General features: G+C 40.5%; 1 protein-coding gene across 4 annotated transcripts in view; it reads left to right on the top strand.

Moving 5' to 3' along the window:
* Positions 1-19,218, top strand: part of fndc3ba (fibronectin type III domain containing 3Ba) — a 96,313-nt gene that overhangs the window by 50,596 nt on the left and 26,499 nt on the right. For all 4 annotated transcript variants that reach the window (XM_040136674.1, XM_040136676.1, XM_040136675.1 and 1 more), the window contains exons 8-15: positions 11,721-11,779; positions 14,904-15,055; positions 15,181-15,240; positions 15,432-15,570; positions 16,145-16,198; positions 16,976-17,100; positions 18,161-18,335; positions 18,931-19,017. In XM_040136674.1, coding sequence (XP_039992608.1) covers positions 11,721-11,779; positions 14,904-15,055; positions 15,181-15,240; positions 15,432-15,570; positions 16,145-16,198; positions 16,976-17,100; positions 18,161-18,335; positions 18,931-19,017 — 851 coding nt within the window. The remainder of the gene's footprint in view (positions 1-11,720; positions 11,780-14,903; positions 15,056-15,180; positions 15,241-15,431; positions 15,571-16,144; positions 16,199-16,975; positions 17,101-18,160; positions 18,336-18,930; positions 19,018-19,218) is intronic.

Here is a 19,218-nt window from a genome sequence, read left to right on the forward strand (position 1 = left end):
GCTGCTTGCTGAGCAAAAACAGATGTGGGGCCCGTCCCCTCTGTTCCTCCATCTTGGCTCCGCATCATCACCACCACAGATCCTGTCTCTCACTCGGAGAAACTGGGATTTCAGCAGAAACAGATGGACCAGCACCCGCAGCTCCTCCATCTTTGGTTCTACGTCATTGCCAAGTGCTGTGAATTCAGAAGAAACGATGTGTGCAATGACTGCTGTGTCCACCATGTTGGCTCTGGGAATGAGATATGAGGAAAATGACAAGGGTCATAGATATTACAGTGGTCTGTTGTTCTGGTATGAGAACTGTGGAAAAATATCTATCTTTTATGTAGAAGGAAAATTGAACTTTAGTAAATATTTGTGTTTCCTTTCTTTTTCCTGAAAAGCACTTTGAGTCTCTTAAGAATTCCTTAGAGTTCATTTTCAGTTGTCTTAGTGACCAAATTAAAGGAAAATATTTCATGTTTCTTCAGTGTTGACAAAGTGAATCTAAACCAGAGAGGTTACTAAAGATTTTTCATCATTGCCAAACATAATGAAAATGTGCCAAGAAGGATGTTTTGAAACAAGGAAAACCCGACTGGAATTTAATGTTCTCTAAATTCTTGGCACATTCTTTGCTTCAGACTTGATGAAACTTTTGAGTCATATTTATAAGAAATAATTTTTCTTATGCATATTCATCCAAGACTACAAATTTCTCCTCCTGTGTCCACTTAGTCCTCCTTTTCCTGATTTTTTTTGTCAGACAGTTTTAATAACCATTTTATAAAAGTTCCAACAACAATACTGTCATCAGGATTTGATTAATCTCAGCAGGAATAGCATAAGCATAGGAAATTTACCATACATGGCAGACGGTGAGAAGTTACTCAGTATTTTATTTTACCTAACCTTAAGATTTTTCTTGCAAAACACTTAAAAATATAACCACTGTAGCCACAACTGATGATTCCAGGATAATCCTAAATGCTGAAATGGAGTGTAACGCAGTAACACAAGTGAACAGAGTCAGTCAGTGACACAGTAGTATTTGTCCTGTAACGTTGGCCACCATAAGCTACTTGTCCTGTGAGACCAAGTTAGGTTATAGCAGCATTGAATATGTTAGATGAAAAATGTGTTATTTCTAAATCTGTAGGGGAAGAATTTGTTTCAGTTTCTTCTTTTAATGTAAACCCCTCTTTAAAATTTAGGAGAGGGTAGAGAAGTCCCGATTCAAATCTAGGATGTCTTTTTGCCTAATTGATTGAAACGATGTGCTTTACGTATTTGTAATTTAGGCAATGCTTGTAAAAAAAAAAAAAAAAAAACTCAAAATGAAAAGCAGCATAAAAATACCATAAAAATGTATATAAACAGGAGATTCTAGCAAGGCAAATTCATCACCAGCATTCTCTCAGCATTTTTTTTTTTTCCCCTTCTGATAGAGTTTCCTACTAATGAAGTTGCAGTACAAATGAAGTGACAGTTTTAGAACAATGGTGGTAGTAAAAAGGAGATCCTGTAATTTTCTGCTGATGTCATCCTCATTAGCTCCAGTGGCCTTTGATCGAGTCATGACTCCACACTTATATTAAAATCAAACTCGTCTTCCAGCTCTTCCTGCTGTAAATGTGGTAACAGGCCTGGAAATGAGCACATACCCACCCTTCCCCGACTGGACTGTTTTGATGTGGATCGCCATGGCGATAATCGCAACCCCCCTCCTCCCGGCAAACTCCAACCCCTTCCCTTAAAACCCAAATACGGCCATGTTTGTAAGGCAAGATGGAGGGCAGTGGGGTGGAAGAGAGAGACTAGACGAGGGGAATGTTGAGAGAAGGAAGAAAAGAAAAAAGATAAGACAAGAGCATAGGAAAGGAGAGAAATGAAGGATAGAAGTTGGGGGATGAAAAAGCCAAAAGGGGGGGATGCACAGAAAACAGAGAGAGAACGAGGGATGGCTTTGCCAGCAGAGGAATGTCTTTCCCGCTGATATCATGTAACAGGACTAGTGGGATTAGAAGGGGAGGTTGTTCTCGCCAATCACAATGAGTACACCAGACATTTCCCCATTCAGCTGAATGAACCTTGTGATACGAGCGATAAACGCACCGTGCTATCAAACTACAGCACCTGACTGCTCTTTATTAACCAGAGCTATGTTACATAATGTTAAGTCTTTTTAACTGCTTCATCGGGGTAAAACTTAGCTAATCAAATAAGGTAATTCAACAGATGAAATACACAGACCCTCAGACATCTGCGGCTTACTGCTCAAGTGATATGTGTACACTTAAAACACTGTGAGCAGATTTACAGCTCTTGCATGTAGCATTGTGAGACTAATACTTCATTAATTTCGAGACATCGTTGTGGCTGCTGTAAACAAATAGGTTAACCGTAGATAAGAGCTGCTACCACCTTTTTTATTTTTTTTTAACATTGTATGTCCCTGCAGGGCATTGAATTGGTTTACGGCACAGAACAGCTTATGTGTTTGCAATTCTTCGCAAAGGCAGATGCTGGAAGCAGAAGCCCCCTTAGGCGTAATGGTAATTTACACTCATGTCTAAATAAACACCTGCGTCACTTCAGTACAAACAGGAATTAAATTAGAGTCCCAACTGAACGTCTTGTTATCCACTGCTTGTGTGCTGTAGGACATGAGAAAATAAGCGCTGTAATTCTTATAACAGTAAATGATGAATAAAATGTATTAGGAGACTGACTAAAGAGAAGCGGGGCAATCGTCCCTTTGCTCACAAAGGTCTTTAATTAAGGCTTCAACTGCAAAAAAAAGGTTTTAAAATTCAACGCTGATGCAGCCTGTGAGAGAACAGAAAACACTCTTCTCCTTCATATGATAACTTTGTAAGTCATCACTGGTTTCCAGCAGTAACACCACTCCCTCTCACACATCAGGTATGCAGCATTGCACAAACATTGTGGTGTTCATGTCTGAATAAAGCCATAAGGAATATTTACGTAAAGAAAAAACCGCCGCCTGAATGAAAAAAAGCCATCGCTTTAACAGATACAGCAAAACAGCAATGCTTATTGTGCCGTGTCTTGAAAGTGCCACACTGAACTACTGAGTATTTAGCCATGATCTCATGTTGTTATGGTAATCGTACCAAGTTTCATCCATCATTGTTTGTAGTTGACAAATTCTATGAACAGGACATTTAAGTTCAGGCTACTATTAAAGTAAGCGTCATAATACATTCATATATAATTTTTACATTTTTAATTGGGGTAAATTGGACAACGATGCTGCCATGTCGAACCAAGTTTTGTTTTCTAATGGATTGCTTTCTAAGAATTGGCAACAAAGAAACATCAAAACAATGTAAAGATGTAACAAAAAAAGTTTTTGGCATGCACAGGTAACGTGTCAATCAAATCGATTTTGTTTCCGCTGTCCTCAACATTAAATTTGTGCACTATAGCGAGTGAAAATTCTTTATTTTTTGTGGTCAATAAACTACAGATTGGTGTGGACGGGAAGTAAAATGCACCAAAACAGACATGTTTTATATATATTTTTTACGATAGTGTGGACACGACCTTGGTCCGTCTTTATCTCTGTCCCTGCAATTCCATCAGTCTGCTGCTCTGTCTTTCCATTTTCTCTGTTCGCCTCGTTGTTTGCCTTCCTCCATTTCTCTGCCAGTGTCACTCTCCCTTTTTGCCCCTGCTGTCTTTCAGACTGTGGATTTGTCTTCCACTCTGTCTGCCATTCTGCAGTCACACTCTCAAGTCTATTTGGGCTGAGCAGGGTTGGATGGGGTCAGGGTTCTGAGAAACTCATCCCCCATAATCCCTCACTGCCTGGCCAGGTCGCTGCACTGCTCGCAGCACGTACACACTTACATAAACACACGTGCATACATGTGCACACTCTTTGTACTTTTCTTGGAAAAGTGGAGAGAGTTTTTGTGTCGCTTGGCAGTGGAGACACTCATCTCTCTCCTTAGTGAGAGGGCTGCAGTGGACAAGGTCTCTCTGTCTTTCTCCGTCTACGTTTACGTGCACACATGAAACACGGTTATTGAGAGAAATCGGGTTAAAGCATAGAATTGGAGAATGCAGTTTAAGGTGTGTTTACGCTGCGACTCATTTGTTTTGTTTTCAGTTTAAGTTGGACTTTGGATTTCATTATTTTAGACACCAGGGCACAAAAATAATAATCTTTGTTATTATTGCTCTGCTTTTCTGCCATATAAATAGTTTCTGCAGCCTTTGTCGTGCACAGTTTTAGACGGCTGGCTATACATGGCCAAGAAATCAGGTTTCTTTAGCAGAAACTAGCTGTATTAACTGGATTCGCTCAATCCTGTACCCCGATTAAGGAAACTGGGTTTTTACATGATTTACATGAAGTCCAATTAATTATGTTACTGCAGAAAGACGACAATAACCAGGTTGCTTATTTGCATGTCTGCCTCTCTGTCTGTGTCTCTTACAGTCTTCCTCTGTCTTGGGTCTGATTTTTGAATTTGAATTTAGTTTTTTTTTTTTTTTTCTTTCCTCTGCCCTCATTTACTCTCTTTCTTACTCTACTTCTCCATCTCTCTGTGCCAGTCTCTCTGTCTGTCCCTCCCTCTCTAATCCCCTTTATAAACGATCAGGACTCTGGCCATGAGAACCAAACCTTCACCATGACAACCACAATTTAAGGCATGTCCCAACGACTTCTCTACTGCGTGTGTGTGTGTGTGACTGTTTGTGTCTGTGTAGCCCAGCTGTTGAACAGATGGAATGCTCACTATGCAGCAGATGATAATAGCATGGAATCCAAGGTCTGTGCCCCTCACTACCTCGGTTTTCCTCTTATCTCTCCTCCCTCTCTCTCACTCTGTCCCCCCTCCTTCCTCTCTGTCCACTTCTGTCTGTCCTCCCTCTCATCTCCACATCTCTCTCTCTGTCTCTCTCTCTCTCTCCTTTTCCAGCTGAGTGTTCGTCACTTTGCTTTGTACTCCCTGATTAGAGGCTTCTAAAGATGGGTATCATATCTCACTTTGTTCCTTTAGGACAACACACACACCCAGTGCCATGGCCCTGTGTGTGTGTGTGTGTGTGTGTGTGTGTGTGCAGTTTGTGTGTGTGTGTGTGGGGGGGGGGGTTGACTGAGTGACCGTTGCCACATTTTTCACATTTTTTTTCCAGACCTTAAAGGTCTCTTTCTGTCCCAGTGCAGACAGACTCCTACTAAGAACCACAGGCTGTCATGCAAGAGGAATGCAACATCCTCAGTGTCAAAGTGACTCACTTTTACTGTTGCTCTTTTTGCAAGTGACACCATTAATTTTGAAGTGAGTAGGTGTGGGACATTAAAACATATTCTTGTAAACACGTCCATATATTTGAGGAGGACTGAGGGAGCAAGCCCGGGCTGGCGGGGTTGGGGGTAGGGAATTAAAGAGTGGAGGAAGGAATGAAAAGAATAGATCAGAATAATGCTCACATTAAGTATTTATGTGAATATGCGCTTCCGCATAAGAATAATCCAATGTGTGTTTCCCTACTGTTCCATGGAACAGAGTTGCAGTGTTATTTCAGGTGTCCGGGGCTTGGGAAGTAAAAGCTAAAGTAAAAGCTGAGATAGCCACGAAGCTCTTCTGGTTGAGTCATAAGTACAACAGATGAGCAACTATGTTAGAAAATGTCTGGTTCCTTGATTAAAAAAATCAAAGGTAAAGCCTGTGTAGATAAAAAATGTTTGGAGAGATGTCAATTACAACTCCCAAGGAGTATTTTAGTAAGCAACATATAATCACAGATCTCAACATAGTGTTGTGTGTGCCACTGACAGTAAGCTTAAGCTAAAAACGATACTCTATAGAAACCTGATAAAATATTTAGCAGTTAGAGGAACAGTTTGACCTTTTGGGGAATACATTTAATCACATTCTTGCCGAGAGTTACATTAGAAGACTGATAACATTCTCATGACAGCATGACTGTCTGGAGACAGCAGGCAGTTTGCTTAGCTTAGCATAAAGAACGGAAACTGGGGTCACTGGACACCAGTAACCAGAAACTGTGGTTTCCCGGCAACCAGCGGAGTCTCCAAGAAGTTAGTGACCTGGCTTAGAAATAGCCAGATTTAAAAAACAAAACAAAAACCTTTTTAGAGAGGCAGGTTAGCTGTTTCCTCCTGTCTTTAGCTAAGGTAATTCGCTGCTTGCTGTAGCTATTTAGTGTACAGACATGGTAGTGGAATCAATCTTCTTATCTAACTCTCAGTAACTAAGCATATTTCCCCGAAAATGGTAATCTATTCTTTAAGAAGAAGTGTTCTTAATCGGCTACAGCTCTGATTTGCTCCTCTGAGTAGGTTAAATGGGAATTTGCAGTGGTGTCAAATCCTTCTAGAGCCAGCGTTTCCTTTCACTTCACACCTCTGTTACAGTGACTTAAAAGAAATAATTTGTTTTGGTGTCTTATGTCAGTTTAGGCAGTGACCTGTACTGTAACTACTACTACACTGAGATCAGTGGTGCGCATCTGCTCGGCGTCCTCTGATGATGTCACATAAAGTTGTGTAATCCTTGCCTCACATCTTAAGCACTCTCCTTCCTCTCTCCTTTCATCCCTCCATTTCTCCGCCTCTCTGTTGATCCCTGGCTCGCTCTTTGTCTCTCAATTTCCTTGTGTTTTTGTACCTAATCTCTTACCCAGACTCCTCTTGCCTGTCCTCTCTCTCTCAGCAGTCTGTCCTTCAGTGACTCTCTTTCTTCCTCTAAATCCCCCTCTCGCCTGGTTTTGGCTTGGCCCACTCCCCCCCCCCTCCTCCTCCTCCTCAATTCCTCATTCCTCTTCTTTTCCTGCTGTCCGTTGCGCTCCGTCGCTCCATCGCTCCGTCTGGCTGTCCTTGATAATCAAACACAGGCGGTCAGACACAGACAGGATGTGAGGTCAGACGAGGAGAGGAAGTGAGGGTGCGTGGGCAGCACATAAACAGAAAAGAGAGGAGGTAAGGGACAGTTAGGACAGGAGGAGTATATGTGTGTGTGTGTGTGTGTGTGTGTGTGTGTGTGTGTGTGTGGGTTTGTATTAATATATTGGTGGGGTTCAAACACAGGGAGCCCAGTATACATGTAGGGATCAACATACTGGATCCCACAAGTATAAATGGGTTTTTGAGGGTTAAAACTTGGTTTTAGGGTTAGAATTAGGTGTAGGTTAGTTTTGGGGTAAAGGTTGGGGTTGGTCCGTTGTGATGGTCAAAGTTAGGGTAAGGGGATAGGGAATGCATCAAGTCAATGATGGGTCCCAACCAATATAGTAAAACAAAGATGTGTGTGTAAATGTGTGAGTGTATTTAGAGTTGCTCTGGAAAGAGATTCAGTTTCTGTTTCAGCCGTCAGCATCAACTCTTTGTGGTTGTTCTCTGTATTAAACACTTAAACAGCTGGACTCAACAACCACAGCTAGTCATAACACTCAGCGATGAGGTAAAGCAGTAGTGTTTTTCAAACTTTATTACTGGTCTCCTGAATTATTAAATAAACTCTCTCTTCTGTCACAAAGTTAGCCGGTTAGCCAACTTTTTTTCACAGTGTTGAAAAAAAGTCTCAGTCAGTGTAGAAATGTTGGCGCCTTAACTAGCGGAGTAATGTAACCACTGGATTTAGGGTCTTTCAAGGTACTGGTTCTGCCTAAGTGCAGTTGCAAGTTGTAAGCCTAAACAGTCTATACTAAGTTAGTGTTGTATTTTGTATAAGTTAATTGAATAGCTTGTACTGAATGGATCCAAATGTAAAACATAAGCCGTTAAACGAATAATTACTATTGGAGGTATCTATCGTGTGATTTTGAGGAACCTACCACGGATTTATATAGAATGTAGAAATGTGGAAATCTCTCACTGACCTAAATTTACTCTTATCACAGATTCCAGTAAATAAATGAATGAAAAGCTACAGAAGGCAATGATATCTTAACAGACATTCACCTAATCAGTCAGACCAAAGACGAATGTGGAATTCCTGAGTTTTTAACTGGTTATACTATAACTAATATAGGCATTCATATAAGAAAGTAAGCAAGCATAACAAGGTGGGTGGTATACTTTATACTAATGCAAAAAAGCATTTACTGTGCATTTAAAATGTGACTACATCTGAAATTTGTGATCTTTTATTTTTTAGCAGTCTTAAAGTGATGGTGCATGGCTGTCTTAATGTTTAATCATCTTAATTCCTAATTCCCCCTTTATGTAAGCTTTATATAAGCTACTAAATTTAACATTTCTTGATGAACACATCCTCAATGGTCAATTTCCAAACCTCTTCACTTCTTGAGAAAAAAATGCAATCACAGCCTCTTTTTGTGGCAGAATGTGATGTTTACAGTTAGAGCAGAAAAACAAAATGATTTTCTCCCGTTCCCGATTAAAATCGTGCACTGGAACCAGAGAAGCTGTTCGTCAGCCTTGGCTATTGTTTGATTTTTAACATCTGTTGTTTGCCGAACTTGACAGCTGAAATGATGCCGTAATGGAACTCCACCTCTCCTTTTCTTGGTGGTGTTAGCTGTATTTGAAAAGTGGCTACAGGACTGCAGCACTAAATGGGCCGTATCTGCCTTTTTCGCTCAGCTGTGATGAATGGGTGGAATAGGATGGGTCAGCCTGTTAGCTGACAGAGCTGTTCATGTCTGGAGCTGTGAGTCTGAGTGTGCCATAAAAGAGAAAAGTTCCGTTTTGTCGAAATGGATGGAAGGGGGACACGTGTGTTTATGAAAAAGAGTGCACTAATGAGCCAATGTGTCTAGCGGTGATGCAGAATGTGTGTACTTCACCTGTTGAACTCTCCCAACACTGCCAACCCAGAAACACACGGACACACACACACACACACACACGCACACACACACACACACACACACACACACACACACACACACACACACACACACACACACACACACACACACACACACACACAAACACAGTAGTTTGACTACGCTCCTCATGTCACCCATCACCAAGCCCTTGTAACCTGATACTGGGACCCTGGAGACATACACCCTCGCAGTCTCTCTCTCTTGTGCTTGTTTTTTTAATCCTGTCTAGCACACACACATACTCGCTCACACGCACGGAGGTCAAGTTGAGGTTGAGCTTCCATGACATCACTGTTGCCATGACTCATAAGTGTACCCCCAGGCACAGTAAGGCCCTCTCCTCCACAGAATCTGTCAGAGGGACTTAGCCACTCTAAAACACACACACACACACACACACACACACACACACACACACACACACACGCAAGCACACACATTTGCACGTACACAATCTCTCATTCATCACTTGCTCTAAGTATACAGTGATGTCGGAAACACAAACTGTTTTGTACACAGGTATATTGTGAATGTGCGCATAGGTGTGTATATGTGTGTGTTTTGTTTTTTTGTGTCCGCGTATGCGTGTTAATGCCTATTTGATGCAAGTCCTCCTCAGTCCCGTACCACAGTAACACACTCATCAAACAGACCTGGTTTCATACAGGTTTTGTATCGCTGACCCTCACATACACAGAGACACACGCACACGCACACGCACACGCGCACACGCACACACACACACACACACACACACACACACACACACACACACACACACACACACACACACACACGTACACATCCTGCGTGATTTACAGTGGTCAGACTCAGATGGGGATAGCAGGCCTCCTCTGGTCGGAAAAACCCCAACTGCGGGGATCACACAGTGGGGGAAAGACTTCCATTCCATTGCCCACACATGTGCACACACACACACACACACTCGCCCTCAAAACAGCCGGGTGTCCACTGAATCACCTTTAGCTGTGTCGTATCACTGGACCAGACCTGTGCATGGGCGTGTGTTTCTGTGTATATGTTTATGCTATGTGTATATTTGTGTACATGCCTTTACAATGGAGTAGTCCCCAATGGGGGGCTGGGGTAGGGGGGCTGGGGTAGTGCAGGTAGCTAGTAGAGTACAAAGAACAGCTAAGCTCACATTACATGACTGCATTTTCTATCTGATAAGTGACCTCTATGATCTTTTGGGCTGCAACTAATGATTATTTTTGTTATCGATTGATGTTTTCATAATTTTTTTTCAATAAATTGATTAATAATTTATTATATAAAATGTCCAAAGAAATAATTTCTTATATAAAATGGCAGGAAAAAATGTCTCACACAGTCCAATACAATTCAATGTGACATCTTTAGATTGCTTGTTTGTTTTCCATTTGCAACAGTATAAAAAGAGAAAACAAAGTCAGGACCTAAAACAGTAAAAGTTGGGCATTTTTGCTTGATTATGTGATAGTTAGATTATCAAAATTGTTGTTGATTAAGTTTCTTTTAATAAATCAACCAACTGTTCCCACAGTTATTACTTTATTGACATTCAAATCGATAATATATAATAAGACACACTATATTAACAGAATTAATGTTATTTTTTCCACTGTCACAAAGGTTTTACAGAAATTGCACCTATCCTCATTGTATGAAAGAGCTTTTATTACTCCTATTCTATTACACCTGTTGTTTGATCAGTGTTTTACGGGAGGATAAGTGCTTTTCTGCCAAACAAAAGGCAATGTAGAGCCTCGTCCTGAGGACCACATATGTGAATTATCTAGTTTAGTACAGTATATATATGGGGTCTCAGTGTCTCAAATAATTAAATGAAATAAAAATAAATTAAAATTGGAAAAAGCTACTTCTTAAAACGGTTCTAAGGGAGGTCTTAATATTGTTGTCTTATGAAATCCAGCAACAACACTGTATACGAACGCAGTCATGCGTAACAAGCTGTACTGCGGGGCTACAACAACACGGCATAGGTCACACCACACTGAGGATAATTATTCTCAGGTGCAGGTACAATTGATGGTAAATAATACATAATAATGATTAGGATAATGATTTGTATGCACTAATTACTCCAAACAACAGAATAGTTACTTTGGAATATGAGTCATATATTTTTTTCTTTTTTGGTGATCCCCGTTTTACTTGCTCTAGGTCAGGAATTCGTGACTAATGCTTTTCTTTGGACTGCTGGATGATGTAGTGATTTTTCCAAGGGCTGTGTTTCTTATGACTTGATGAGATGAAATAGGCGCTTGCTGAAGAAAACAAGTGTTGCATCACACAACATTAGACAACACAAAAATTTAGGTCTGTTTTCACTCTACTTTTGGGCTATTTCTGTTCTTTTTTTTATGGATGACTGAATTAGTAGTTGGATAGGATGTTTTCACAGACAATATTGGGGTTGATTAGGGAGTCGAAATGCATTTTAGCTGACTTGCTTGACCCTGTAATTTCCCAGTCTACTTGCAAACCTTGGCTGACCTTGGACAGTAATGAGCCTTAGATTTCTAGATATCACAATAACATGGCTTGTGGGAATTGAAAAACCTCTACTTGTCAATCAACAGCCGCTTTTTTTTTTTTTTGGCAGCGCCACCAAAATTGTTAATGTGCATCTATTTTGAAGCTAGGGAGGGATGTTTTTTTTTTCTTTTTTTATTTAAAAGAAAAAATCACAGATTGCAGTTATGACCCGACATGTGGCAGAAATGCCTTCATGACCTCCATGTGTCTCACACACGCATTGTCAGTCTCTCATTTTTGCTGTATATTACATTAGAAATACCTCTTGTAATTGATTTTTGATAATCACTCTTTTTTTTTCTTTGACTCTGTCTCCTTAGATCATGATTCAGAGGGGAAGCGTGTTCAAGACATGCTGTCTACAATCGACAAACCGCAGGTTGGTATGCATACGTCCTCCCACATACACAGACACACAAACTCATTACCCTTATAACCACTTTCATCAATCAACTCCTTTTCTAATGCAGTCATAGCTGGCATGAGTTTTGATGTCTTTTCCATATTTTCATCCTGTCTCTGTTATTACCATAAAAAATCAGACACTTAAACTAAAAAAAATAACTAGTGATGGGTGTGTGCAGTGTATCTCTGTCATTTTCAGGTCTTTAATAATAGTTGCTTGGAGGGAAACGGATCATTTAAGCTCTGCTCACCCTGGCCACATGAGGGCAGCATCTGCTCACCTAAGTTATTTGCGTCTCTCTCTGCCTCTAGCTGAAGAATGCTGTAACAGTCCTCTTCCTTCCCTCAAGGGTAATATAAATGAATGAGCTGCAGGCATGGTTTACTAGAGAGGAACTGCTCACTCCCGGCTAAAGCAGTCTGGTGAGCAGGCTGTGCAATTGGACCATTTGATATCTGAGTTTATATCTATATGCTGCAATAGACAGCAGCAGTGAGACAATCAAAATATGGAGTAGCTTATAAAAGGAGAGGGAGACGTCATTAAATACATGAAAGAGCACAGAAGTTGATGTACAGTAGAGATTTATCTACTCTCAGACAGACATGGTAGCAGGTGTCGCAGAGACATAGCTTATATGATGAAGTTCCTAATTTTGTTCTCAATATTACCTTGCTCCCCTGGTTGTAGTGTTTGCTTTTATACCAATAAGGTGAATCTACTTCGCCTGAACTGAGTTATGAGACGCAGCGGGAGACTAAAGAAGAAGTAAACAGGAAAAAGTCGCTCATGAGTTCTCCCTGTACCATTTTACTCTCTGCGCTTGAAGAATGATGTAGAAAAACCACTTTTCATTTTAAACACGCCGGATGCACATAATAGCAATGGCTACATTTGCATGCAGATTGCAATTTGATTATGGCCAACATTCATAGTAAGACATTACATTACAGGTTGTTTGTTAGACATTAATATTTCTATTTACATGCTGGCTTCCCAACATAGACTGACTAATGGCTGAAAACGTCTCCTCCAAATTACTTTAAAGTCAAAAGCCATTTCTCAAACTGATCTTTACCCACTAGCCCTTCACTATGGAGTGTCATTTCTTCTATAAATCTCACTAATAGCTGGGATGGGGCACTCTTCTTAACTGTGGGACACAATCACCACTTTGCTATGAGAAGGAAACATACAGCACCATGGATACCGATGGAAGCTTTGCTCATTCAGCTTAGTAGTTACTGTATATCATGTACTGTTTACCTGTAAATGTATAAAATCACCAAAACAAGCAGCATATGCTCTACAATAGATGGTATATTCTTGTTTAATTTATTATATTGGTATTTGGTTAAAAAAAACAAATCAATTAAATTTAACCAGGGACAATATGACAATTTTTTGTTTTGTTTTTTTAACTAACTGTTTTCCTGCACAGTCTGTGATTATTAAATTGATATTGTAAATTTTATATGATGATCCATTATCTGGAAAATCCTGGGCAAACGCAGTCAAAGTCGTTCGAACAAAGGTGTACGAACTGGGTTGGGACTGAGTCCTTCCGATATTCAAATTTACACCTGTCCTTTCTGATCCTAACATGATCCTAACATGATGTATGCGCATAAAATGCTTTTATGCAATGGGGATAATATAAAGTTGAAAATAACATTTCTAACGTTCTCAGAATTCGATGTCTACATGGGTTCTGCCTAACTCCTATTTTGTGTAAATCACATGTGATTTCCACAAAATAGGAGTAAGGCAACCAACACCGTACGTGCACATTAAAGTAACCACTGTGAGCTGTGATATGTGAGCTCGAAAGAGTGAAAGGTCAAATCAGACGGTTATTCATTATCTTACAGTGAATAGAAGACAAGGACTGATTATGGATATACAGTAGATTATACTATATACTATACTATACTGAATATCCCTTTACTTTCTGCCTAACAGTCTGTCAGAAAAAACATTGGCAAATGATGAACAGGCTGTCTCTCAGGGTCAAAGGGCAACAAGATGACAAACCTCGAAATGGTGCCTTTCATCCTTCATTTCTATTTCTCATATTTTTTTTTTTGCTTTTCAGTTCTTGGTTCTTTGTGCCCTTTTCTTTTTTCGCTTTCTCTCATTTTGTCTTGGTCTGATCTTCTGTCTGTCACTGTATTTGGAAATCGGACTGTTGTTGCATACATCGTCAGGTCATTCTTTTTCTTGAAGCCTGGGCATCATATTAACGTGTCCACAGTGGACATTAAAGCAAAGTGATGGATACAATGGGTGTGAAAATGCGGACTTCGCACTCAGGCATATGGACACGGTGACGTGATCTCTTAAAACCTAATCATTATCATCGAAATTCTCAGTTAAATGACAATAAAGTGTCTCCCTATCTTTTCCTGTCTGTTGCTCTTCCTCATAGACAGTCTAGGCATGGTTGTGGTTTGCAGTGCCCTCAAGGCACATTCATCGCCTATTCAGTGGATGTGGAGCCTGGAATTGCAGCAGACTGTGCTAAATCACACTAAATTGGCTCACCCACCATGTGCTGCAGTTAAAACTCCCATAAACATGCACATACTTGTAGGCAGGCACACGGTTAGACACACAAACTTGTACGCCTCTTTTTTCGTGTTTGTTCATTTCAATTTTCTTGTGCGGTCCTGGAATGGATTTGCCTTAGCCGGTAAGAAGAGCCAAATCTGGAGCAATGGTTTCAATGACACATTCTTTCACTGAGACACATTCACACATGCACACACATTTAAAGCCAAATACATGAACAGAATGAAGAAATTATAGTAAAAAATGAACTTTGATTGATAGAGCAATTTTATTTATTTCTGGGGGTTGAATTACTGCTTCCTTGGATAGAATAGAACAAAATACAACAGGATAAAGTTAGAGTAGAATATAATAAAATAGAATAGAAAGCGTCATTTACGAATAAAAATGTATTGAATTAATCGCCCAGTGCAACCGCAAACCAAAAGCCACAGTACATACAAGGAAAACTATTGTGCATGGGAAACCATACTTTATTTCATTCTGTATATAACATACAGCATATATGTTTATGTGTGTCATATAGGTGTCCAATGTGCAGGCACGGGCTGCACGGCTGTCCTGGGCCCCCCCGGCAGGGCTGGCGAACAGGCATAGTAATGGCATGCCTGTGTCCTGCTCCTACGAGGTCTCCCTCTCAGATAAGGGACGAGATGGAAAGTATCGCCTCATATACAGGTAGCAGACACACTTTAAGCTAAAAGAAAACAACACTGGCTAGAAATTGAGTTCATATAAGCTCAGCTAAAGTGCACTGGTATGACTTATGTGCTGTGTTGGTGTATGTGTGTTTGTGCTTTTAGTGGTGAAGAATTGGAGTACCATCTGAAAGACCTAAGGCCAGCAACGGACTACCACGTACGGTAAGGACGTTATTTAATTGAACTGATCCTTTAGGATTATATGGGATGTTGTGTTAGTTTATACTACTTGCACACTTCTTCTAGTTCATAGACCTCTTTATGGCCCACTGAACATCTGACTGTTGCCTAAAACAGGAATTCTGTCATGTTTTTAAATGTGTCCTGTCTTTTTTTTTTTGTGCTCACTTCAGGGTCTCTGCAATGTACAACTCGGTTCGAGGCTCGTGTTCAGAGGCCGGCTCATTCACTACACACTGCAGCGTCCCTGACGTCCCATTACCCCCGAAACTCTCACACCGCACCAAGAGCACCCTTACCCTACAGTGGAAGGTAAAGGCACAGACATCTTTAATCTTGAAGACAGCTGATAAAGCATTTTCAACCCAATAAACATAGCAGTGATTCAAATTTATGATGCTTCAATGAATTTTGACGGCATATTTGCACTTGGGTTAATATAAATCAATCAACGCAGGATTCTTTATGTCCAATCCAATGTGTCTCTGTCTACCACACTGTATATGTACAGTCATATACTTTGCAGAAGACAACTTAATTCTCAGACGAAAGTGAGCAGTTTTTCACTTCACCTGGTTTATCTCCTAGCTTGACTTTATCAGCCCTACAGCACCTAATACAGAGGCATTCTTGCATTGTTGCACAATGCCGTCAGGCTGCATCCCTGCATCCTCTCTGACCTTTTCTGCACAAGCAATTTTATACACTTACACTGTTACTGATAGAGAGTGACATCAGTTGCCCAGACAGGATATGAGGCCAATCATAAAAACAAAGCAGGTTGTTTGTCTGTCTCAGTGTCAGAGTCTTTTATCCTTGGCTGATCTCTCCATCTCTCTCTTGTCTCTTGTCTTCCGCGCTTGTCCCATTTCCCTGTCATCCACAGCCCCCAGGCGACAACGGATCCAAAATCACAAACTACCTGCTCGAGTGGGATGAGGTAAGTCTCACTCTAGATGTTTATCATCTGTCATGCTTTCCGTTTATTTTAAAAAAGCACTTATGCCTGTCACAAACATCGCTAAATAGATACGAGAAATTTACTTTAACCAATTCAGTTCTGTAATTCCAAATTTCAATGAGCTATTCTCAAAATTAAAAATAACCCCAGGAGGAGAAGACAGGGCAACACACACACACACACACACACACACACACACACACACACACACATTCACATGCTCGCATGCATATAATATACTGTATTAAATATATAATTAACAGATATATATATGTGTGTGTGTGTGTGTGTGTGTGTGTGTGTGTGTGTGTGTGTGTGTGTGTGTGTGTGTGTGTGTGTGTGTATATATATATATATATATATATATATATATATATATATATATATATATATATATATATATATATATATTGGTGTTTTATTTTTCTATTTTCTGTTAATGTGTACTTAGCTAAATTATCTTTTGATGCTTTGGCAACATTGTTTTTTGAAACTTTCATGCCGACAAAGCACCTTTGAATTCGAATTTCTTAACATTCGGCTCCTCAGATAAGATAAGTCTGTAAGTTATGCTTTTTTAATTATTGTCTGGCCTTCCTCTCCTTCTCCCATTTGTACGTTTTCATTCTGTTATGCTATTTTTTTCCACATCTGTTTTACGTTTTTCTTTAATCTCTTACTGCAATTAATCTTATCCCCCTGCTCTCATCTTACTTTCTTTTCTATCTCCTCATCCATCTCTCCTCTCCTCTCCAGGGAAAGAAGAACAGTGTTTTCAGAGAATGTTACTTTGGGAGCCAGAGACACTGTAAGATGACACGGCTGTTCCCCGCCTGTGGCTACACATTCAGAGTGGCTGCACACAATGACATCGGCACAAGGTACCGTTGGCTGTTACTGAATACGCAAACACTTATACTACAGACACGCGCGTGAAAATGTATTCCTGCACACATCATCATGAATAACACAGAAGGCAAAGCACAGGAGGAGGAGCACAGATTTATTAAAATAAATGACAGCACCTGACAGTCGTCCCTTGTGAGATTTCAAACCATGTTTTTTAGTAACCATGGATACTGATACCTATGGGAGTAAATTGCAACAATGTCAGCCACAACATGCACTGTACACCACCATGATGATAGACAGACACACAAACACGCACCGGCATATCCGTAGCTATCATTCTGCATGTGAGATGAATCCTCTCTGTCTTTCACATTTTCCCTCCATTTCCCCTGGCCTCTCGTCTCTTCTTTGTCATTATGGCGGGGAGCACATCGTCTGCATTTGTTAGGGTGACAGGGAAAGGGGGAGGAGGTGATAGAGGGGAGCGAGGGAGGAGATATGAGCTCTCTGGCTGAACTCAAAGTGGGCTTAATGCATCCTTCAACCTGATTCCCCTTTGAAGCCATGGACACAACATACTCGGCACACACAAGCTTTTGGATACTTTTTTTTTTTAAAATTGAAAGTTTACAACCCTCTCTCTCCTCTGCTGCCTGCTTTATATATTCAAATCTTTTTCCTCCCTCAACTTGCAAATTAGCCTCCCCCCTCCTCTGTCTTTTCTGGTCTGGTTTCTGACATGTATGTATCCCATCTTTCCCCCTGCCATGGCCCTTCCTTACATCTCCACTGGGGGCTCCTCACGCCCCCATTACCACCTGCAGCCGCACATGCACTCCGGCACTCCCTTCAAATGAACACACATGTCAGTGTTCTTTTCTTACTTTAGTTTGTTTTCTTCTTTTTTCACTTTTCTCCTCTCTCCCTCTCTGCTGAATTGGTAATTATTAATGAACAGCCTCCCTTCCCTCTTGCACTGCTGTCCCGTTTCCCTCAAAAGTAATGAACCAACAAGTCAATAACTTGCTTCAGCCTTTTAAATAAAATCAAGATGTGATTGAAATGGAAATATGTTTGTATTTCGTGCAGCGGCTTCAGCACAGAGGTGGTGTTTTACACCATGGGCACCCTGCCTGCTCTGCCTCTGGCACCACGGCTGGTCAGGGCTGGGGTGTCCTGGGTGACCCTGGAGTGGGGGCGTCCTGAGGGCAGTCCCAGCGAGGAGCAGCTCAAATACACACTCGAGATCCAGGAGGACAACAGCGTGAGTACCAAACACACACACACACACACACACACACACACACACACACACACACACACACACACACACACACACACACACACACACACACACACACACAAAACACCCATATTAAATGAAAACATATACAAAGTTTATGTTACTGGCACAGGTTCTTTTCCATTACAATGAAAACAACCTTCATAAATTTGAAAGAGGCAGGAACTACATAATAAATAAAAAAAATTGAAAAAATGGAAGCTTAATTTTTCAGCCAGGAAATTATGTACTTTAAACACTGAAAAAAACATGCATAATGCATTGCAAAACAATCCAGGAGAATTTATAGCACACAAACAGGTCAGTAAATCCCATACTGAAACATACACATAGAAAAAAGCACGCCATATGCATATGTTTGAGCAAGTATTTTACATAAGCAAGGAATTGCACCAGATGCTTCCACACACTCCTTCACTCCCTCGCAAATATATACAATATATAATGCAAAAGTCAGCATTTAATGCGTCCATATGCTCAGAAATTTACACTCATCCAAATACATGCTGAAAGAAGCACTCATGCACACAGACTACTGACAGTTTATCATCCACAGGGAACAGACTTTCATCCAAAGTACACTGGAGAAAACTTGACCTGTACTGTACAAGGCCTGAAGAGGAGTACACAGTATAAATTCAGGGTAAGTGATGACGTGACGTGGATGCGTGTGTGTTTTTTGTTTCTGCACATAAGAGTTCTGTGTATTTTCCTGGAGTATCAGAAGAATCCTTGCGTAGTAAATGATTATAATGGGACTATATTTTGCTGTGTTTTTATATTTCCACCTTACATTTGTGTTAAAGAAAATGTTGTAAAAGAATATTTTGACATTTTGGGATCT

Source organism: Xiphias gladius, chromosome 10, assembly GCF_016859285.1.
Source record: "Xiphias gladius isolate SHS-SW01 ecotype Sanya breed wild chromosome 10, ASM1685928v1, whole genome shotgun sequence".
In the NCBI taxonomy this organism is placed as follows: Eukaryota; Metazoa; Chordata; class Actinopteri; order Istiophoriformes; family Xiphiidae; genus Xiphias; species Xiphias gladius.